At 50.2% G+C, this 19,702-nt stretch overlaps 1 protein-coding gene across 2 annotated transcripts in view; it reads left to right on the forward strand.

Moving 5' to 3' along the window:
• Positions 1-14,585, forward strand: part of PTK7 (protein tyrosine kinase 7 (inactive)) — a 58,407-nt gene extending 43,822 nt beyond the window's left edge. The window contains exons 11-21 of one of the 2 annotated variants that reach the window (XM_070584648.1): positions 127-276; positions 373-523; positions 622-749; positions 1,916-2,119; positions 2,926-3,081; positions 3,698-3,930; positions 4,937-5,017; positions 11,764-11,915; positions 12,950-13,128; positions 13,608-13,649; positions 13,919-14,585. In XM_070584648.1, coding sequence (XP_070440749.1) covers positions 127-276; positions 373-523; positions 622-749; positions 1,916-2,119; positions 2,926-3,081; positions 3,698-3,930; positions 4,937-5,017; positions 11,764-11,915; positions 12,950-13,128; positions 13,608-13,649; positions 13,919-13,986 — 1,544 coding nt within the window. In that variant the 3' untranslated portion in view covers positions 13,987-14,585. Of the gene's footprint in view, positions 1-126; positions 277-372; positions 524-621; positions 750-1,915; positions 2,120-2,925; positions 3,082-3,697; positions 3,931-4,936; positions 5,018-11,763; positions 11,916-12,949; positions 13,129-13,607 lie in introns of both variants that reach the window. The other variant, XM_070584647.1, reaches the window with a different exon arrangement.
• Positions 14,586-19,702: the final 5,117 nt, after the last annotated feature.

Here is a 19,702-nt window from a genome sequence, read left to right on the forward strand (position 1 = left end):
AGGAGTTTGGACTTTCTGCATAGTCAGGAGCAACAACGTGTTTTTGAGTTGATGTGAGTGAGTGAGGACATTGCCAGCCACTCATGTAACTGGTCAATCCCACAATTCCCTTTGTTGCCCCTGTAGATGGGAGCAGCCTCCCAGAGTGGGTGACAGACAACGCCGGGAACTTGCACTTCTCCAGGGTAACCCGTGATGATGCCGGCAACTACACTTGCATCGCCTCCAATGGTCTGCAGGGCCAGATCCGCGCCCACGTCCAGCTCACTGTGGCAGGTGTGACTGGGGCAGGGCCTGGGGCTGGGGCTGGCAGGCCCCTGCTAACCCCCTTGCACACTGCTCACTGCCCCTTGCTGGGCTCTTCCCATCCAGTGTTCATCACCTTCAAAGTGGAGCCAGAGCGCACGACTGTGTACCAGGGCCACACAGCCTTGCTGCGGTGTGAGGCCCAGGGGGACCCCAAGCCACTCATTCAGTGGAAGGGCAAAGACCGCATCCTGGACCCTACCAAGCTAGGACCCAGGTAGGGCCATCTCCCTCCCACACCACCCCACTTCTCCTGCAGCCCGGTCTCCCCAGGAGCTGGCAAGGTGGGCAGTGTTGTGGCTTCTCTCCTGGCAGGATGCACATCTTCCAGAACGGCTCCCTGGTGATCCATGATGTGGCCCCTGAGGACTCGGGCCGCTACACCTGCATCGCGGGCAACAGCTGCAACATCAAGCACACAGAGGCCCCCCTCTACGTTGTGGGTAGGGGCAGGGAGGGGTGTCCTGCACAGGAAGCTGTGGGGCCAGACTTATTCTCATCTTTGTACGCATTGGCCCCCTGTACACAGAAGTCACTTACTCCGTTTTTGTGGTGGGGACCGGGATCCAGCTGTGCCCCCCACCGTGCATAGCTCAGTTTCAGGTTCCTTGCCTAAAGCTGTGCTGTCACTTATATAACATTCCACAGCGGGGGGTGAGCTGTTGGGGGAGAGCTCTTGTCCTAAAACTTTTCCTCCCAGGTCCCCTGCAGTATCCACACATCTCCCTGGGTGGGCGGGGAGGGCATCAAGTTGGGATGCAGCAGGACAAGCTCCCTTTGCCCTGGAGGCCCAGAGAGGATGATATTTCAGTTAAAAGGCCCTGACTAGGGTCAAGAACTCTCCTGACTATGCCTTTGGAGGTGTTATTTCCTCTGCAGGGGCTTGTTTCACATAAGATGAAAGTAGTTTAAATGAGAAGTTCTCAAGCTTTTTTGGTTTAGCGGCAGAAGTGTTTTTCTAGACAAAGTCTCACATGGGACTTTAAATGGATCACAGTGAGGTGATGAGGCCCCTTGGTTGAAGCCAGTGGGTGTGTGTGGGAGTTGGGGGATCTTGCATGGTCTCCTCTTTGGACCTCTCTCCCTCAGCTCCCCAGTGACTCCTGGCACCTCTTTCTCCGTGGGACCCTAGGCTTTTGAAAGCCCCTGGATTAGAAGATCCTTCTAAACCACATTTCTTGAAAGACCTGCTCTGTGCTAGGCAGGGTCTGGGATTCTAAACCAAAACTTCCCACACGCTGCTCTTCAGGGCCTGGCTCATGATATCAAGTCACTTAGGAAGCTTGTTAAGAAACAGTGTAGGTTTGCGTTGGCACCCTGACAGGTGTGTTTTCTATGTGTATCACCGGCCTCATGTTCAGATGCACAACCAACTTGGGAATCACTGGCCCCATGTCCCTCAGAGCTCCATATGACCTTGGTAGGGCCTGAGGACCTGGCCTTTATTGAAGCCAGTGACAGTGATGACCCTCCCTGGGTCTCTGTCTTGGTCAGGCCATCGAGTGTCTGGGAGTTTGTCATACGTGCGTGGTGGGGAGGGGCTGGAAGAGAAGTAGCGCTGGGTTTGCTTCAGTGGCCCCCGTTGCAGACCTCCCTGTGTCTCTCTCAGACAAGCCTGTGCTGGAGGAGTCCGAGGGCCCAGGCAGCCCTCCTCCCTACAAGATGATCCAGACCATCGGGCTGTCCGTGGGCGCCGCCGTGGCCTACATCATCGCTGTGCTGGGCCTCATGTTCTACTGCAAGAAGCGCTGCAAAGCCAAGCGGCTTCAGAAGCAGCCTGAGGGCGAGGAGCCAGAGATGGAGTGCCTCAATGGTGAGGGGCCCCTGGAGGTGGGAGGCAGTGCCAGTGTGCGGGTGCTGAGCGCCCTCCCACGGCCACAGAGGAGAGAGCTGTGGCGCTGGGTAGCTGGGGCCAGAGCAGAGCTGTCCACCCCTAGCTGGAAGCCTGTAGAGTTGGCTGATTCCCAGGGCCTTGGCTTTTGAGGAGCCTGGCTCAAGACTCCCCCATCGGAGCCTCTTGGGCCAGCTTCCTACGTTTTCCTGCCTTCTCCTCCCCAGAGCACTGAGCCTCAGATAGAATTAGTACATGTAGTCATGTTTCTGTTACACATCTTTGTCTCCCCACTTTAGTCTTTGAGTTCCCCCAAGGGCAGTCTGTCTGTTTCCCTCTTCCTGCCCTCCCTCTCCCCCGACTGGGAGCTCCCTGGGGCATTGCTGGGTCTACCCTATTAGCTTAGGGGTTCAGGAGCAGGGCCTGGTCTCCCTCATCTGATTTCCCCTTTGTGCCTGTTTAGAGCTTTGCACATAGGAGGCCCTATGAAAGCAAAAACCCTTCTGTCAATATGGTGTCCAGGGACCCAGGATTCAGATGACACATGCAGTTTGTTCCATTTCAGAGGTCGTAATCAGTTGCACCAATAAGTGGTCCTACCCTAAGGGATGTCTGTCACCCTGGCCTCCAGCCCCATCAGTTTATCTGTTGCATTGGCCCTTTGGTGTGGAACACCGGGATTGGACCCATTTGGTGGAAGTGGGGGTTTGGAGGAGAGAACTGAGGTTCCCATGGTGGCCAGAGTGTCAGGTCTCATCTTGACCCTCCCCCTTGCTCCCTCTTCCCAGGTGGGCCTTTGCAGAATGGGCAGCCCTCAGCAGAGATCCAGGAGGAGGTGGCCTTGACCAGCTTGGGCTCTGGCTCCGCAGCCGCCAACAAGCGCCATAGCACGAGTGATAAGATGCACTTCCCACGGGCCAGCCTGCAGCCCATCACCACACTGGGTGTGTTGGCTTGGCCACCGCTGTCCCTGCTTAACTACGGGCTACCCCTTCAGTCTTGAGGCTGGATTAGGGCAGTGGCTCTGAAGTCCCTGAAACCTAGAACCCTAGAGATGGAGGGGAGTGTGGGGGATCGAATCCAGTGTGTCCCCAGTGCCTCTCTCAGACCCTACTTCACAGATTTCATCATTTCTGCGTATTATTTACTTGAGGTTTTCTTTAGATTGACTCCCTCCTCCTTTTCTTTTTAACTTAACTAAGGTTAGCTTTATTCTAGGAAAAAATGAGAAATTTAAGTTTTTTCTGAGCACACATTAAAATGTGAAGACATGCTTATCATGAGCCACCTAAAATTCTCGTACAAACCACCCTTTAGAAAAGGCTGACTATGAATCCCACCCCTTTATTTTACTGTTGGAGACCGGGAAGCCCAGGGCGGGCTGGGGGGGTGGTTTGCTCAGGATCACACAGCAGAACCGGGGCCACTGCCCAGTCCAGGTGAGTAGGGTGCAGCAAAGACTCCCCATGGTGTGACATAGGCAGGCGAGGCATCTCCCCAAGTCAGGGGCTCCCTCTTCTTGGGTGAAGGCAGCTGGCTGACTCAGAGCTGTACCCACAGGGAAAAGTGAGTTTGGGGAGGTGTTCCTGGCGAAGGCACAGGGCTTGGAGGAGGGGGTGGCGGAGACCCTGGTGCTTGTGAAGAGCCTGCAGAGCCGGGACGAGCAGCAGCAGCTGGACTTCCGGAGGGAGTTCGAGATGTTTGGGAAGCTGAACCACGCCAACGTGGTGCGGCTCCTGGGGCTGTGCCGGGAAGCAGAGCCCCACTACATGGTGCTGGAGTATGTGGACCTGGTATGCTGTTCGCGGGGGACCTGGGCGTCTCGGGCAGGGCAGTGCCCTGATGGTGGGGGTGGGAGCGGGGCACCATGGGAATCTTGTCTCATGCAGTCTCAGCCGAGACCTTGGCCACCTGCTGTTGCCGCCTTGCGACTGGCGCTCCACTTCCTGCCCCCCCAGCTCTCTAACACCTGACTTTCCTTGATCAGTGCATCTTTCCCATCAGCCAGTCCTGTCTGTGTCTGGGGCTTGGTCCCAAGTTCTTGCTGGCTTCGCACTCTGTACACTGCATGGTTGCCTTCCAGGTCTTCTTCCCTGACTCTGGTTTTCTTTGGTTTGTTTTTTCCCGTTCTCCCCAGTGCTTGTCACCCCTTGAGGATAAACTTATCAGAACCTGGATTTCCTTCCTTCCCAGCATCCCATACATTGGAGGCCCCGTGTTAGCCTGGTCACTAGCCTTCTCCTTCCACTCCAGTTGTCATGCCCAGATCTGCCCCTTCATTCCCTGACTGATCCCGGCCTAGTCCCTTTGGTTCTCAGACTGCTGCTTATCCAGTCCCCGAGCTCAGGAGCAGGAAGGCGTGATCCTTAATCTTTCTACTAGCACGTGTTTCTGCTGCTGGTGTTCTCCCTGTTTGTTCCTGTCTGTTAGATAATAAACCCCTGGAGGGCAGGAGTTTCCTCTTAGGGGTCCCAGAAGACAGAGGGTGGGGACTGTGTTTTCCTCTTGGCTCCCTGAGGGCAGGGGCTTTGTCACCCACGTGTCTGGGGGCTCCTCTGAGGGTAGGAAGGACAGTCCTCTTCTCTTTGGGACTGGGAGAGTTTCCAGGAGACATCTCCTATGTGTTTAATTCCTGCTGGACTTTTCCCCTGGGAAGGGGGCCCAGTCTGGGGTGAGTGTTCAGGTCAGGGCTTCTCACCACCTGCCCGGGTGGGAACCCCATGCGCACCTGCTTGGTTTGATGCTTTGGAGATAATGACTGGGCTTGGACCTGACAGAGACACTTGGCTGTTCCCTCAGGGAGACCTCAAACAGTTCCTGAGGATTTGCAAGAGCAAGGATGAAAAATTGAAGTCACAGCCCCTCAGCACTAAGCAGAAGGTGAGGACAGGAGGGAGAGGTCCCCAGGGTGGGCCAGGAGCAAGGGCAGTCATTTGACAGGTCCCCTGATGGAGAGCTCCCTGTGGGCCAGGCCCTGTGGTAAGTACTTTACAGGGGTTGTCTCACTGATCACAGCGATCCTGAGTATATGTTGCTATCCCCATTTTGCAGATGAAGAAACTGAGATTTAGAGACCTTAAGTGACTTGCCCAGATCGTGTAGCCTGCAGGTGGCTTTGTATTGACGTGTTGCCTTCACGTAGAAGAGCTGCTCTTTGCCTCTGCTGCCCGAGCGGGCCCTCTGCTCCCCTGCAGTGAGCACAGGGCTGCAGGAGCAGCAAGTAGCTGCTGCTCTAGGGGCCTGCTGGGCTGGGTGTGGCCCCCAGCATGGAAGACTCTCCTGTGACTGGGCTGCCCACGTTTCACCTGCTGTTGTTTTCACACTTTCACCCTCACGTGGGCTGTGGGCTGCTCAGCCTTTCCTTCCGGTTCTCCTCTGCCTTCTGGGCAGAGGGTTGTTCTGAGTACAGAGCCCTGGCTGGGCCCCACGGTGGAGCAGACCTAGGGTGAAACAGTGAAGAAGGGAAAGCTTGCCTCCTATCCTCTGCCCACCTTAGCCATCCCTTCTGGAGCCCAGCTCCTCCTGTCCCCAGCCTCCTCCCCTCCCCTCTGAAATGGACCCACCTCCTTCCACGTGACTGGACACTCTGCTTTCAAGCTGACAGCAGTCACTTTATAAACCAATCAGAGCTCAGGGCGAGTAGGCAGAGACTGCTAGGGCCCTCCCGCGCAGGGGACAATTCTGTGCCCTGTAGGCCTGTGACCCAGCTCACAGACTCTGGGGGCAGGGCAGAAGGGCATGGCCAGTTGATCAGTCAGGCAAGTGGGACCCTGGCTGCCCTGATCTCTGGGGAAGCAGCTCTGCCACCTTCAGACTGACCTCCTCCCATTACAGGCGAATTTACCAAGTTCACCAGATCACCAGAGCTGGCCTCCCAACACTGTGTCCCTGCTTTCATCTCTGAGAAGCCACAGGACTGTCTGCAGTGGCTGTAGATGGGAAGCCACAGGACAGGATGTGCTACTCCAGCTAGGTGGGATGTCAGGACCCCAGAGCTCACAAATCAGGACACATATGGAGCCAGCAACTCTTTAGTGAGTCAGCCATGGCCCTCAGGGCCCTTGGGGATGCGAAATTGAAACTGCCGGGCATCCTCGGGGCGCTTAGGATCTAGTCAGGGAGCTTGGGTAAATGAGTATCGCATGTGCTTTGCAGGCTTCAGGTATGACACAGAAAGCAAAAGAAAGACGTAAATTAAGAGAAGTTGAAGACAGCTGTGTCCTTGAGGTGGACAGATGGTGTCATTAACAAAGAAGGTTTCCTGGTAGAGAAAGCCGTTTGAGTTCAGTTGTCAAGGACAGGAAGTAGTTGAATGGCAGGAAGAGGATGGCTTCAGGGGAGAGGGGAGTCAAGGTAGGTTTCTCTGGCTGGGACAGGGAATGTAGACGGGCTGACAGGAAGTCACTTACCTCCGTCACGTGACCTGAGGGACTATTTGGCTGCAAGTCATCACCACCTTTGCTAGAGATCTCTCCTAGCCTCTTTTTTTTTTTTGCTAGAGCATCTTAGATTTGATGGAGGAACTTCAATAAGTTGAGTTCCATACTCTCCAAGGACAATATTCTGCATCAGATGGGGGTTAAAAAAAAAAAAAAAGCTGGTTTTTTTTCTGGACCGTGTGTCAGACTGAGGAAATCAGAATATCTGAGAGTGGGCTCTGAGGACCTGCATTTTCCAGCCAAGCTTTCCAGCTGATTCTTAAGCTCATTAAAGTTTGAGGAGCCTAGTGTAGGATAGTAGCTTTGAAATGTGTTTTGATTAGGATCGCCTATAAGAAATGCATTTTATGACCCAGTGCACACATACACGACACACACACACACACACACAACTAAAGTTAAACATTCGTGACACTATATTTGATGCACTTGATATTTCCTATCCTTTTTTTTTTAACTCACTAAATTGATTTTGAGACTCATGTGGGTCTTGATCAGTAGTTTGAAAAATACTGCTTTTTGAGGATTCCATGAAAATGAAAATTCTTAGGGAAGATAGATTAAAACATGTAGATACTTTCTTGTGCTAATAATTTAGGGAGTTGCTGTGTCTCTTTATGTTCCTAGGATCCTGGGGGAATGGGAGGAGGAAAAGTTAAGTCTTTAAAGGGAGGTGGAGTGGTAAGCAGGGTGCTCCCTGGCCAAACAGAGCTGGAACGAGGTGTGGGTGGGCCTGGGGAAGCTGCAAGAGGATTCCAGGACAGCAGTGGGATAATGCTAGAAATCAGAGACACGGGCCCTGGGTGTGGGCGTAATGGTAGGTAATGCTTATTAGAGTATCTGATAAGATGATGGAGATTCTGAAGTCAGAGGACTGTAACCTGTGATTTCTCCTGGGATCACCTGTGAGCTAATGACAGGCGAGGAGCAGGGTCAGCTTAGCACACCTGGTGGACAGCGCCTCATGCACTCAGATGTCTTGATGGGAAACAGCCCGTTGTGATAAGAACTCAGTAGTGTCACAATGAGTTAGCCAGAACTTGGGCAAACCCTTGGATTGTGGGAGTTGGAAAGGAAGGGGTGGGTCTGGTCTTTACCAAAGAGCAGGTCTTTATAACAGTATTTGGAAATAATCCTGTGGCCATCTGATGGCGTCTTGCCCAGTATTAGGGAAACACTTAAGTAGCTTGGGCCTAACAGAATTCCCTTTTACTGCCCTTGCTTAGCCAGTATTTCCAGAAGCTCTGCCTCACTGGAACGATAGCAAGTTAGTCACCATGCCAAGTCCACTCTCTTCTGTTTCCCTTGACCAGCAGTAGACTGTTTCGCTTGGAGCCAGACCAAAGAGAGCAGGCTGAGGAGAATGGCAAGTCTGATGAGGACGCATTACAAAAACCTCTGTCTGCCTCGGACAGATATCCGGGCAAGGCCGGATGATGCCTTGGGGTTTTGAAGCCTGAAGTAGAGCCTGTCCATTTATGATGACCACTTCAATGGTCATCTGGCCCTTTTCCCACCAGTGACAGGCACTTGGGGCCTTCTGAAGATGGTGGTCTGGGGGCTGTTTGGGGGGTGTGGCCTCTACTTTTCCTTGGAGACCCAGTACAGGCTCTGCCTCCAGGGGACGGGGTTGGGGGGGGTGCCGTCTCGGTAATCCTGGCAGACCTGTTCGCCTGACCGCTTCTTTAACCCTCTTCACTGGTTGCACAAATTTGGTTGGAAGCTGTCTGGAGAGTTTGTGTCTTCACTTTTGACAAAGAAAATGCACCAAGAAGATGAGATTTTCCTAGCTCTCGATGGTATCCTTCGTTCAGGGCCTCTGCATGTGCAGCGTCAGTCCATACCTATTTGGTGGTGGTTTGGATCAGTGCTGTCTAGTGGCACTTCCGGCGATAATGGAGATGTTCCATTTCTGTGCTGTCCAGTGCGATAGTCATGAGCCTCCTTTGGCTGCCGAGCACTTAGAATGTGGCCTAGAGTGACTGAGGAGTGAATTTTTAATTTTATGATTTTTTTTTTTTTTTTGGAGGAAGATTAGCCCTGAGCTAACTACTGCTAGTTCTCTGCTTTTTTGCTGAGGAAGCCTGGCCCTGAGCTAACATCGTGCCCATCTTCCTCTACTTCATATATGGGACGCCTACCACAGCATGGCGTTCCAAGCAGTGCCATGTCCACACCCAGGATCCGAACCGGTGAACCCCGGGCCACTGAGAAGCGGAACATGCGAACTTAACTGCTGCGCCACCGGGCCGGCCCCCATAATTTTATGAAGTTTTAATTAATTTAAATAGCCACACGGGGCTGGGAGCTACTGTTTTGGACAGCATAGGTTTAGACCATTATTTTTTAAACTTTTTTGACTGAGAGCCACAGTAGCAAAAAGCACATTTTACATCACAACCCTATACATATATGTATATGTATATACATAGGCATATGTATATATTTAAAAAATGAAAAGAGTTTCATGAATGATACTTACCCTTACTATGATGGACTCTGATGTTTTCTATTGTTTTTTTTTTGCTTTTTTAATGCTGGTTCAGAGTCACTAAATTGGTTTCACAACATACTAATAGGTTGTGACCACAGTTAGCAAACCACCAGTGGAGGCAATGGGGCTGCAGGGATGTCACTGGCCAGTGCATAGGCTGAGAAGACCTGTCTTTGGAGTGGCCTTCTCCCAATGTTTAGGCTCGGCTCCTCTGCCACCTTCCTGTGACCCTGGGAGCCAGGCCAGTAAAGCTGCTTGGAGCCAGCCAGGGATGCTGAAGGGCCAGTCTGTAGCCACTTGCCACCTCTGGGCTCAGCGATGGGCACACAGCCCTTCCTGTGCCCCCATCACCAGTGCCATGACACAGGAGAGGCAGCTGCGGTGTTGAGGAAAGAGCCAGGCTTTGACATTCGGCTGGTGCAGAGCCTTGTGTGGGACCGTGGGCCGAGCTGAGGGTGAGCCCCACCTCACAGGGTGCATGGAAGAGAGGCAGCTGGTGTAGCTCAGAGCCCTGCACACAGGAGGTGCTCAGCAAGGGTTGCGGTCCCCTTCTCTCTGATTGGTGGCCTCTCACTGGCATTAGGTAACTTGGCAGCAGCCCCTCCACCACTCCCATTCACTTTGTTTCCTTTTTGAACTTCAGGAACATAGAATCAGCCATAATCTTCAGTTAATCTATGACATACCCTCATTATTGGTACACATGTGCCTCCTTTAACTTAGTTATTGTTGTTTTTTTTTTGTTTTTTTTTTTAAAGATTTTATTTTCTCCTTTTTCTCCCCAAAGCCCCCGGTACATAGTTGTATATTCTTCGTTGTGGGTTCTTCTAGTTGTGGTATGTGGGACGCTGCCTCAGCGTGGCCTGATGAGCAGTGCCATGTCCGCGCCCAGGATTCGAACCAACGAAACACTGGGCCGCCTGCAGCGGAGCGCGTGAACTTAACCACTCGGCCACGGGGCCAGCCCCAGTTATTGTTGTTTTTTAATGTGTGTGTGTGTTTGGTAAGTTTTATTTTGATATTTCAAACTTAAAAAAGCGTACATAGTTCAAGGAACACCTGCAAACTCTTTATCTAGATTCACTTGCTTCCATTTTGCCCCATTTTATCATTCTCTCTCTCTGTGTATATTAGTATTTGTTATGCTTTTTTTCTGAACCATTTGAGATAAGTGTGAGGCCAACTTTGGGCCTTTGCAGTCAGATATGTATCAAATGATACCTCGTTGGACCTTGATTTGTGTTTCCTTGATCACTGGTGATACTTGTTACTAGCCACATTCTTACCATCTCTCCACGATTTGCATTATGTGGTGGGTGACTTCTCTCCTGTGGATCCTGAGAGTGAGTCTGTATGCCAGAAGAAGCAGACAGCTGGCCCGTAACTTGTTAAATCATCTTCCCCAGGGACCTCTTTGCAATTTTTGTCTGCCGTGTTTTTATATACAAGGAAATGCTAGAGGTCCCACGTGTCCTTGGGTGGTTGCTTCCAAGGTTTGGATACGGCTATAGAGGTGAGGGGGCCCTGGGTCTTTACAAGCGCTCTCCTGGCGCTCGCATTTTACCTCTGTTCTGTGGACCACCTTCTCCCAGGTGGTGGCGAATATAGTCTTTGTCTCCCTGCTAGACTGCCCTCTCACCAGGAGCCCTGTCTTGCCATCCCTGTTACATTCCACCAGCACCCAGTTGTGTTTGGCATACATAGATGCTCAATTAATATCCAGTGCATTGATATAGACTTTTAAAGTGTTAATATAATTACAATTATATGTAGTTACATAAGGTATTATATGTAATAAATTCACATGGCTCAAAATTTTTAAAAAGGTACCAGTGAAAAATCTCCCTAACTCTCCTACACTTTGGAAAGTAGTTTGGCATTATTTTGTAGAGCTAGAGATACTCATAGTCCATGACCCACACCGAGATATCTTAGAGAAACTCCTGTGTACACTCTTAAGAATATTCATAGCTGCACTGTTCTTAAAATCCCCAAATGGGGAAAAAAACCAAATACCCATTGGCATTAGAAGGAATAAATTATGGTATGTTCATGATGAAAAAGAACCCTGGATGTGAGCTTTACGATTATTTGTGAAAATAGACATATGTCTTATAAACTTTCCTATATGTAGTTCACAATTTAAAAGAATATAAACCAAAAATTCCCCTACCTTTCTACTTTTTGGCCTCCAGCTCCCCTCCTTGGAGGCAACCGGTCGTGTGTGTATCTACTTACACACATATTTTATATGTATATGTATGTCTGTCTGTCTTGTTTTTTATAAAACACAACTAGTAGAAAATTTGTAATTTTGAAGTTAAAAAAAAAAAAAAAGGAACGACCCATAAAGATGTGAGCTCTGATTACTGCCCAGTTATTTTTCACCCAACAAGTGGTTACTGTGTTCTTCCTGTCCCATGTGCCACACACTTAATCTAGCACCTGCTGTGTGTCAGAGTGGTGCCAAGCACTTTATTTCATTCAATTCAGGTCTTCTGACAGCCCAGTGAGGCAGGTACTGTTATTATGCCCATTTTACAGATAAGGAAACTGAGGCTGTTGTGCCTTTGATTTGGGGCTTCCTAAGTATCACATGGGTGGCACCGAGACCCCACCAAGGGTTGTGTCGAGGGTGGGTGCCTCGATCCCCTAGTCGTAGGCTGCTCTGACAGGCCCCTTTCTCGCTTCAGGTGGCCCTGTGCACCCAGGTGGCCTTGGGCATGGAGCACCTATCCAACAACCGCTTTGTGCACAAGGACCTGGCTGCTCGCAACTGCCTGGTCAGCGCTCAGAGACAGGTGAAGGTGTCGGCCCTGGGGCTCAGCAAGGACGTGTACAACAGGTAGAAGGACGTGGGCGGGGTAGGGCGAGGGGCAGAGGGCAGATACACTTGGGTGGGAAAGGGCTTAGTGTCTGCTTAGTCCGAAGCTGGAGCGGGCAGAGCCTTCCCATCCTCTCTCCAGTGGTGCAGCAGCTTCCCAGCCAGTGGACCAAGGTCCCTGACACTTACAAATTTTCTCTAATGATAAAAATATTACAGGGGCTGGCCTTGTGGCATAGTGGTTAAGTTCATGTGCTCTGCTTAGGTGGCCCGGGGTTTGCAGGTTCGGATCCCAGGTGCGGACCTACCAGAGCTCATCAATCCACACTGAGGCGGCCTTCCACATACAAAAACAGGAAGACGGGCACAGATGTTAGCTCAGCAACAATCTTCCTCAAGCAAAAAGAGGAAGATTGGCAAAAGATGTTAGCTCAGGGCAAGCTTCCTCACACACAAAAAAATTACAAGCCTTTTTTCTTTTTTTAATAACGGTTTATGTGTAATTTATTCATATGGTTCCCTCTGTAAAGTACTGAATTCAGTAATTATTATTTTGAAGCCTAAGACGTGAAGCTCAGCACCCATGGCCAGAGATTGCTCTGGAATGCCTGCACACACTACATAGTGTCTCTGGGAACTTCCCCTCGAGTCACCCCAGTTCTGAGTCACCCCACTTCGTGGTTTAGTCATGATTGGTTTATCACTAGTAAAGCTCTTTAAATTTTCTTTCCATTTAACATGTCCATTTTTCACATTTTTTTAAGCCAATACAGAAAAGTATGTATGATAATTAGTGTTTTTTCTTATATTAACATTTAGGCAAAGTTTGATTCTTACTGGAATTTTTTAACCCTCAGACCCCATGTGGATGCCTCCAGACTTCATCCCGTATGCCTCTATGCTCAGCATAAATGTTACCCATTTCCGTAAATGCCTAGATGTAGAGGAGTTGGGTTCTAGCCCGGGTATGAGACCCAGACCTGGGATGAGGTTGGGATCTGGGCTGTGTCCCTCACCCCACCCCACCGCCATGGCTGTGTGGTTCTCTCCTGCAGTGAGTACTACCACTTCCGCCAGGCCTGGGTGCCCCTGCGCTGGATGTCCCCCGAGGCCATCCTGGAGAGCGACTTCTCCACCAAGTCTGATGTCTGGGCCTTCGGTGTGCTGATGTGGGAAGTGTTCACTCACGGAGAGATGCCTCACGGTGGGCAGGCAGACGACGAAGTGCTGGCAGGTAGGCAGCTATGTCTCCAAGGGACAATTCCAGATGTTCTCCAGGTGGAGAGCTTGCTCAGGGTCCTGGGGCCGGTTCAGCCCGTCTCCCCTCTCAGGCTTAGTATTAGCAGGTACACAGATATGGCCACTTCAGTGGTTAGAATACTGAAATACTTCCATGCTGGTTGGTAAATAGCCCTTGTCCCCAGTGCTCACTCCAGCCACTCTGATGCCTGCCCACTGACCCCACTGCAGCCCCCATGCATTGGCTACCTCCTGTGCTGTGTGGACCCTGCCCCACCAGCTAGAGAGAGCTAGGGCCGGGGGAGTCCCCTTTGGTTACAACATTGTTGCAAGTGTACTCCTTGAGTATTGACTCGCCCATACTGGCCAGCGCCCCCTAGAGTCTCCCTCGTGTGGTTGCTTGTGGGAACTGCAGGCTCCAGAGAGTGTTGGACAGGTGTTTTGACTGACATTCCTCCCAACATCTTCCTGCAGACTTGCAGGCTGGGAAGGCCAGACTCCCGCAGCCTGAGGGCTGCCCTTCCAAGCTCTACCGGCTGATGCAGCGGTGCTGGGCCCTCAGCCCCAAAGACCGACCTTCCTTCAGCGAGATCGCCAACACCCTGGGAGACAGCCCCGCTGACAACAAGCCGTGAGGAGGGAGCCCAGGCAGGCTGTGCCTCAGGATGGCGTGGGCAGGGGAGGACATCCTGAGGGGCGCCCACAGCATGTTGGGCAAGATCCTGGTGTTCCCTGGCCCTAGGGGCCCTGCCCTGGCACCATGGGCACTGCTGAGGTCTGGGCAGGCCTGGGCTTCCCTCCTCTTCCTCACCCTCAGCCCTTGGGGAGGCTGACTCGGACCCAGACTGGGTGACTCGGGCCTTGGGCCGGGCAGCTTTCTCTGCCACCCCTTCTCCCGTCAGGGACAGTGTGGGTGCCTCAGGTAACCCCAATTTCTGGCCTGGGTCTGCTCCCCTTGACCAGGTCCAGTTCTGCCACTCACCTGTCTACTCTATCCAGGGATGGCTACGCTGGAGCTGAGCTGGGTTTGAGGGCAGTTCCTTAATATACTCAAGTTCCTGGGTAGTTCTGGCCCACAGGGCCCACCTTGGGGTGTGCACCAGGATCTTGGAGGACACTGCCAGTGAGTCCTCCCTCCATGGACTTGTGCTGACCTGGACCCGTGCCTCCTCTCCACCCTTCTCTCCTTTCCTCATCCTAAGTGCCTGGCAGATGAAGGAGTATTCAGGAGCTTTTGACACTATATAACCCGCCCTTTTTGTATGCACCATGGGCGGCTTTTGTATGTAATTGCAGCGTGGGGTGGGAGGGTATGGGAGGGAGGGGTGAGCCCTGGAGGCGCTGGGGAGGGTGGGCCATCCCTGCCTCGCACCTTTATTGTTGTTGTTGTTTGTTTGTTTTGTTTTTTTTTTTTTACACTCGCTGCTCTCAATAAAGAAGCCTTTTTTACAACCTGCTTCTGATGCTCATTCCCTGCCGTTGTCCATGAACGATGTCCCTTCTTCCCTCGCTTCTCAGAATTGGCCGTGTGCCTTCCTGGAGCCTGGTGGGTCTTGGACAGGAATAACTGGCAGACACTGGTCCTACTCTCTGGTTCTTGGAGCAGTTGAGAATGTAGGCTGGGAGGACATGAGGCCACCTCTTGTCCGTGTGACCCTGTATTCCTCTCTGACTGCCAACTGCCTATTCTCTGCTGGCTGCCCTAGTCCTCACTGAGCAGAGAGACAGTGCTTAATGCCTCACCGCTCCAGGGCCCTCTGCTGGTGTGATTCCTGCCCCTTCGTCACCTAGACCTTGTGTGCTCAGTTGTACTCTACGTTATTCCAGGAACTTCAGCCTGGTTCCCCATTCTAAAGAAATGAGTCCTCTGAATTGTTCTGGTTCCTCCTGTTCCTCACTAAACTTCTCAGTAATGAAAATAACAGCTAATACTTATTGAATACTTGCTCAGTACCCAGTCACTTTGTAAGCACTTAACATGCATTATCTCATTTAATCTCTGTGATAACTCTATTAGCCAGATGTTATTGTTCCCATTTCACAGATTTGGAAACTGAGGCTCAGGGAGGTCAGGTAGTTTCCCCAAGGTCACACAGATAGTAAGTGAGCCACTGTTGTTGCTGTACAGAGTATTACATCCCTCAGGTGGGTTGGAGTGAAAACAACCCAAGAACAATTTTTCTAGAGAAGTGTTTTTCAAACTGTGGGTTGCAACCAGCATTTTTAAAAAATGAAACTGAGGCTGGCCCTGTGGCATAGTGGTTAAGTTCATGTACTCTGCTTAGGCAGTGTGGGGTTTGTGGGTTCAGATCCTGGGCATGGACCTACACACTGCTCATCAAGCCGTGCTGTGGTGGGGTCCCATATACAAAACAGAGGAAGATTGGCACAGCTGTTAGCTCAGCAACCATTTTCCTCAAGCAAAAAGAGGAAGACTGGCACAGATATTAGCTCAGGGCCAATCTGCCTCACCCACACAAAAAAGAAACAATAGAAATTATCAGAGTACATTGTATACCGTAAGGGTAAGTCTTGTTTCATGAAATTTTCTTTGCACTATTTGATAGATGTTTGTGTATATTGGGTATTAGTCAGCTGTTGGGGTGGGTGGTGGTGATGCATAATAACCCCCAAATCTCAGTTGCTTACAACTATTTTTCTCACTCATGGATCTGCAGGTTGTTGAGGTTTGGCTGATCTTGCCTGGTCTTAGCTGAGTAAGGCTAGACTCAGCTGGGCTTGGCTCCAGCCTGTAGGTGTGGGTCTGCTCTGCTGGCCTCAGTGCACGCTCTCATGCAGTGGCAGGAGCACAGGAGGTCAAGCCAGATCATGCAAGCGCATTGAAAACCACAGGTCTGTTAACATTTTATTGGCCAAAGCAAATCACCTGTCAAAACCTAACATGAACACCATTAGGAGGTACTGCAAAGTCACATGGCAAAGGATGTGGATGTCCAATTCCAAGACGGTATGAAGAATTGGGAGCAATAATCTAATTCACCATAGGTTGCAATGTGCCAATGATTTCTTACTGTGGGTTGTACTCAGAAGCATTGGGAAGGCTCTACTCTAGAAGATCATTGATCACTAATTCTCTTCCCACTCCTGGTCTCCCTTGACCAGTCTGCTGTGGCTAATGTCACTGGTCACATCTGCTATGTCAAACTCTCCCCTCTTGACTTTGGTGATGGTATGCTGTATCCGCCTTCTCTGACCAGCCCTTCTCCAGCTCTGACTGAGCCTTCCTTCTTCTGCCTCCCCCAGGCTGTTCTCCTGGATTTTGTCCTTGGCCTTCCTCTCTGTATGTTCTCACCCTCAGGAGTCTCATCCCACCTTACATGGCTTTAACTGGCCCTTCAGTGTGGACAGTTCCCAAAGCATTAGCTCCAGTTCAGCCCCTACCTCAAGCTCCAGATGCATACTTCCTGTTGCCTAGAGGACATTTCCTTCTGCTTGCTTCCCTGGGTCCAAACTGAACTTATCTGTCTCCCAAACCTGTTCCTCCAGCCAGGTTCCCTCTTTCCACCAATGGTACCATTGTATGAAGAATAGTCACCCTTACTCAAAATCTCAATCCATCTTGAGTCCTCCTCTCTGTGCACCCCCCTCCCCATGCAGCCCATCACCAAGTCCATTTATTCTACCTCTGCCCTGTTGCTCTCTCTGCTTAATTTTAAGAGAAAAAAAAAAGTATAAAAGGAATACCGATCATGGAAGAAGTCAAATGGTATAGACTCATGTAAGGCAAAAAACGCCTCGTCTAGCCCCTGACCCACTGTCCAGTGGTAATCCCTATTAGTGTTGGAACATGGCTTTCCAGACTTCCTGGCACACTGACTCACAACTTCTTTTCTTTTCCATTCCTTCTAATGCTGCCAGCACAATTGAGACCTCTTTTCTTCTACGTGAAGTTAAGAATCTCTGTGTAAAGGTTAATTCCAAATTAAAATAGTTTTAGAATGTTAGTAATTTACTTACAGTCGTGTGCTGCATCACGTTTCAGTCAATGACGGACTGCGTGTACGATGGTGGTGCCGTAAGATTAACCCCTTAAAGCCTAGGTGTGTAGTAGGCTGTACCATCTAGGTTTGTGTAAGTACACGCTATGACGTTCGCATAACAATGAAATTGCCTAATGATGCATTTCTGAAATCCTCATCGTTAAGTGACATGTGACTATTTATTATTTTTGTGAGGAGTCTTGTCGCTGAGCTAAGATCTGTGCCAATCTTCCTCTGTTTTATGTGGGATGCTGCCACAGCATGGCTTGACAAGTGGTGCTAGGTCCATGCCCGGGATCCGAACCTGCAAACCTGGCCCGCCAAAGCGGAGCACACGAACTTAACCACTATGCCAAAGGGCAGTCCCCCTATTTATTTTTTTGATGATAGTAATTTTTAAAAGCAATCCTTCATTTTTGTTCTGATGTTATTTGGATGATAAAAATCAGGAGAAAGAAATAAAGGTCAAGGTGGGAATGGTGTAGTATGAGGGGATCTTGCTGAAATTCTGATGCCGTTCTGGAGGTCCTTCATGGCCTGGGGTGGACGTGAGCTCGCATCTTCCATGGGGCTACTGTGATTTAGGCCTTATCGGAGGAGCTCCAAACTCACATTCCAGAGGAGCCAAGCAGGGGACTTATCTGAGCTCAGTGGGCTGTGTGGCGTCTATAGTGAACCTGAGAGTGGATGCCTCTTCTGTGGCCACCACGCAACTCAGCTCCAGGCTATAGAGCTCTTGTGGGTATGTAGACCCAGAGTTGCTAAAAACTGCAATTTTTTGAGAGTCCAGATATTCAGAGTTTTATGTAACATCTCCTGGTTTTAAAATATGGTCCAAATGAAACTAAACTATGAGCTAGTTTTTGATTTTAACTTTATCCATGTCAACAGTTTTGGCTTCTGAACCTGCAGTAATCCAATATAGTGTGGGTGTAGGTCTCCCCCTGCCCTGTGGTGACAAAGGGCTGCAAAGATGAAGCCATCCCAAGCAGGTGAAGGAGCTGTGGCACTAATGCTGGTGTTTCACTCCGGGGGTTGGGTGAAATTGGAGAGAGGGCAGGCTGTTTGAAGGGAAGCTGAGAACTGTGCTCATCCCGACACCCTACCCTGAGGATGTGGCAGATAGCAGTTGTCCTCTGGGGTGCCACTGCTGAGGGTTGTCCATCCTGCATGTGTCTAAACTAGGGGTCTCAAATGGAAAAGTCTTTAGAAGCCAGGCCTGTGGTTCTAAGACTGTGCAGCTCAGACAAATCACAGTCCCAAGTACCATTTGTGGCCCCTAAACCCCTTCTGGAACCTATTTATCTATTTGGCCTGTTCTTCCTCTTAAGCTAACGCGTTCCATATGTTTACCTGTTGTGTAGAGTAAATTAGGAAAAGAAAAAAAACACTAAAACTACTGGAAATGGGGGAAGAAGAGGGCTCTTAATTCTTGTATTAGGAGTTTGATTAACAAGCCCAAGTTTTTATTTATGTGTGTATGTTTACATATGTATATATACATACATTATATCACAAAACACTTGAACATTCTTTGTCAGTATTTCTCAAAGTCTTTGGATTGTGACTCAGTAAGAAATGCAGTTGACATTGTCATCCAGTACACACGTTGAACTATATGAAATATGAACCATATGAAATCAACAATATCCCACCCTCTTGACCTATAAGATGGCAGCTTTGTACTGTTAAGCCTAAAACCAATGCAAACCAAAAGTTTTATGCCACAATATTTGCCCTTGGTTTCTGTGATAACCATTAAATGCTGGTTGCAGTACCTTAAATTGACTTCACTACGACTACCACTAATGGGTCACAACCAACTGCTTTATTTAATTTTCACAAGTTTTAAGGCAGGAATCATCACCCTCTCCCATCCCCTTAAACACAGCAGGATGTTTATCCCAGGGATGAGGTAACTACCCCAGGTAGCTCCTATTAACTAGTCACTGACCACTTACGCTGCGATTCAGCTTTGGCCTTTATCTCATTTAATCTGTATTAAGAACCTCATGGATGGGTACCAACAGGGAGGAATATGGAGTTTGGAGAGGTCAAACACTTGTTTCCAGACACAGGACTAGGAAGAGGCAGATTCCATATTTGAATAATTTCTGTAACAGCAAAGCTCAAGCTATTTTCACCCAGACTGGACCCTGAACCTGGGCTTTGCAACACCCCAGTTCTAACCGGTTTTTTTTTCCTCTTATGGGCTTTCCAGAGAAGGGCGTGTGTGTGTGTGTGTGTGTGTGTGTGTGTGTGTGTTTGCTTAAACTTTCTGCCTGTCTACACTTTTTCCCAGGCCCTTGCACTGACTGTGGAGTGGGCTTTATCCCCGGACCACCCCCTCCCCCAGCCCAGCCCACAGCTGGAAGTCTTCACTGATCTCCATCTGGCCTCCCTGCCCCCCTGGGGGACCGGGAGGCCGACTGTCTCCTGCGGTCTTTTCCAGATGTACGTCTGCCGAAGACCCCCCCACCCCCACCCTCAGTATAGAGGATGATGAATGAGGACCGGGGAGCTGGCCTGGTGGGAACGTGTCGTCGCCTTGAAGAGAGGGAAAGGGAA

This window comes from Equus przewalskii, chromosome 19, assembly GCF_037783145.1.
Source record: "Equus przewalskii isolate Varuska chromosome 19, EquPr2, whole genome shotgun sequence".
NCBI lineage: Eukaryota > Metazoa > Chordata > Mammalia > Perissodactyla > Equidae > Equus > Equus przewalskii.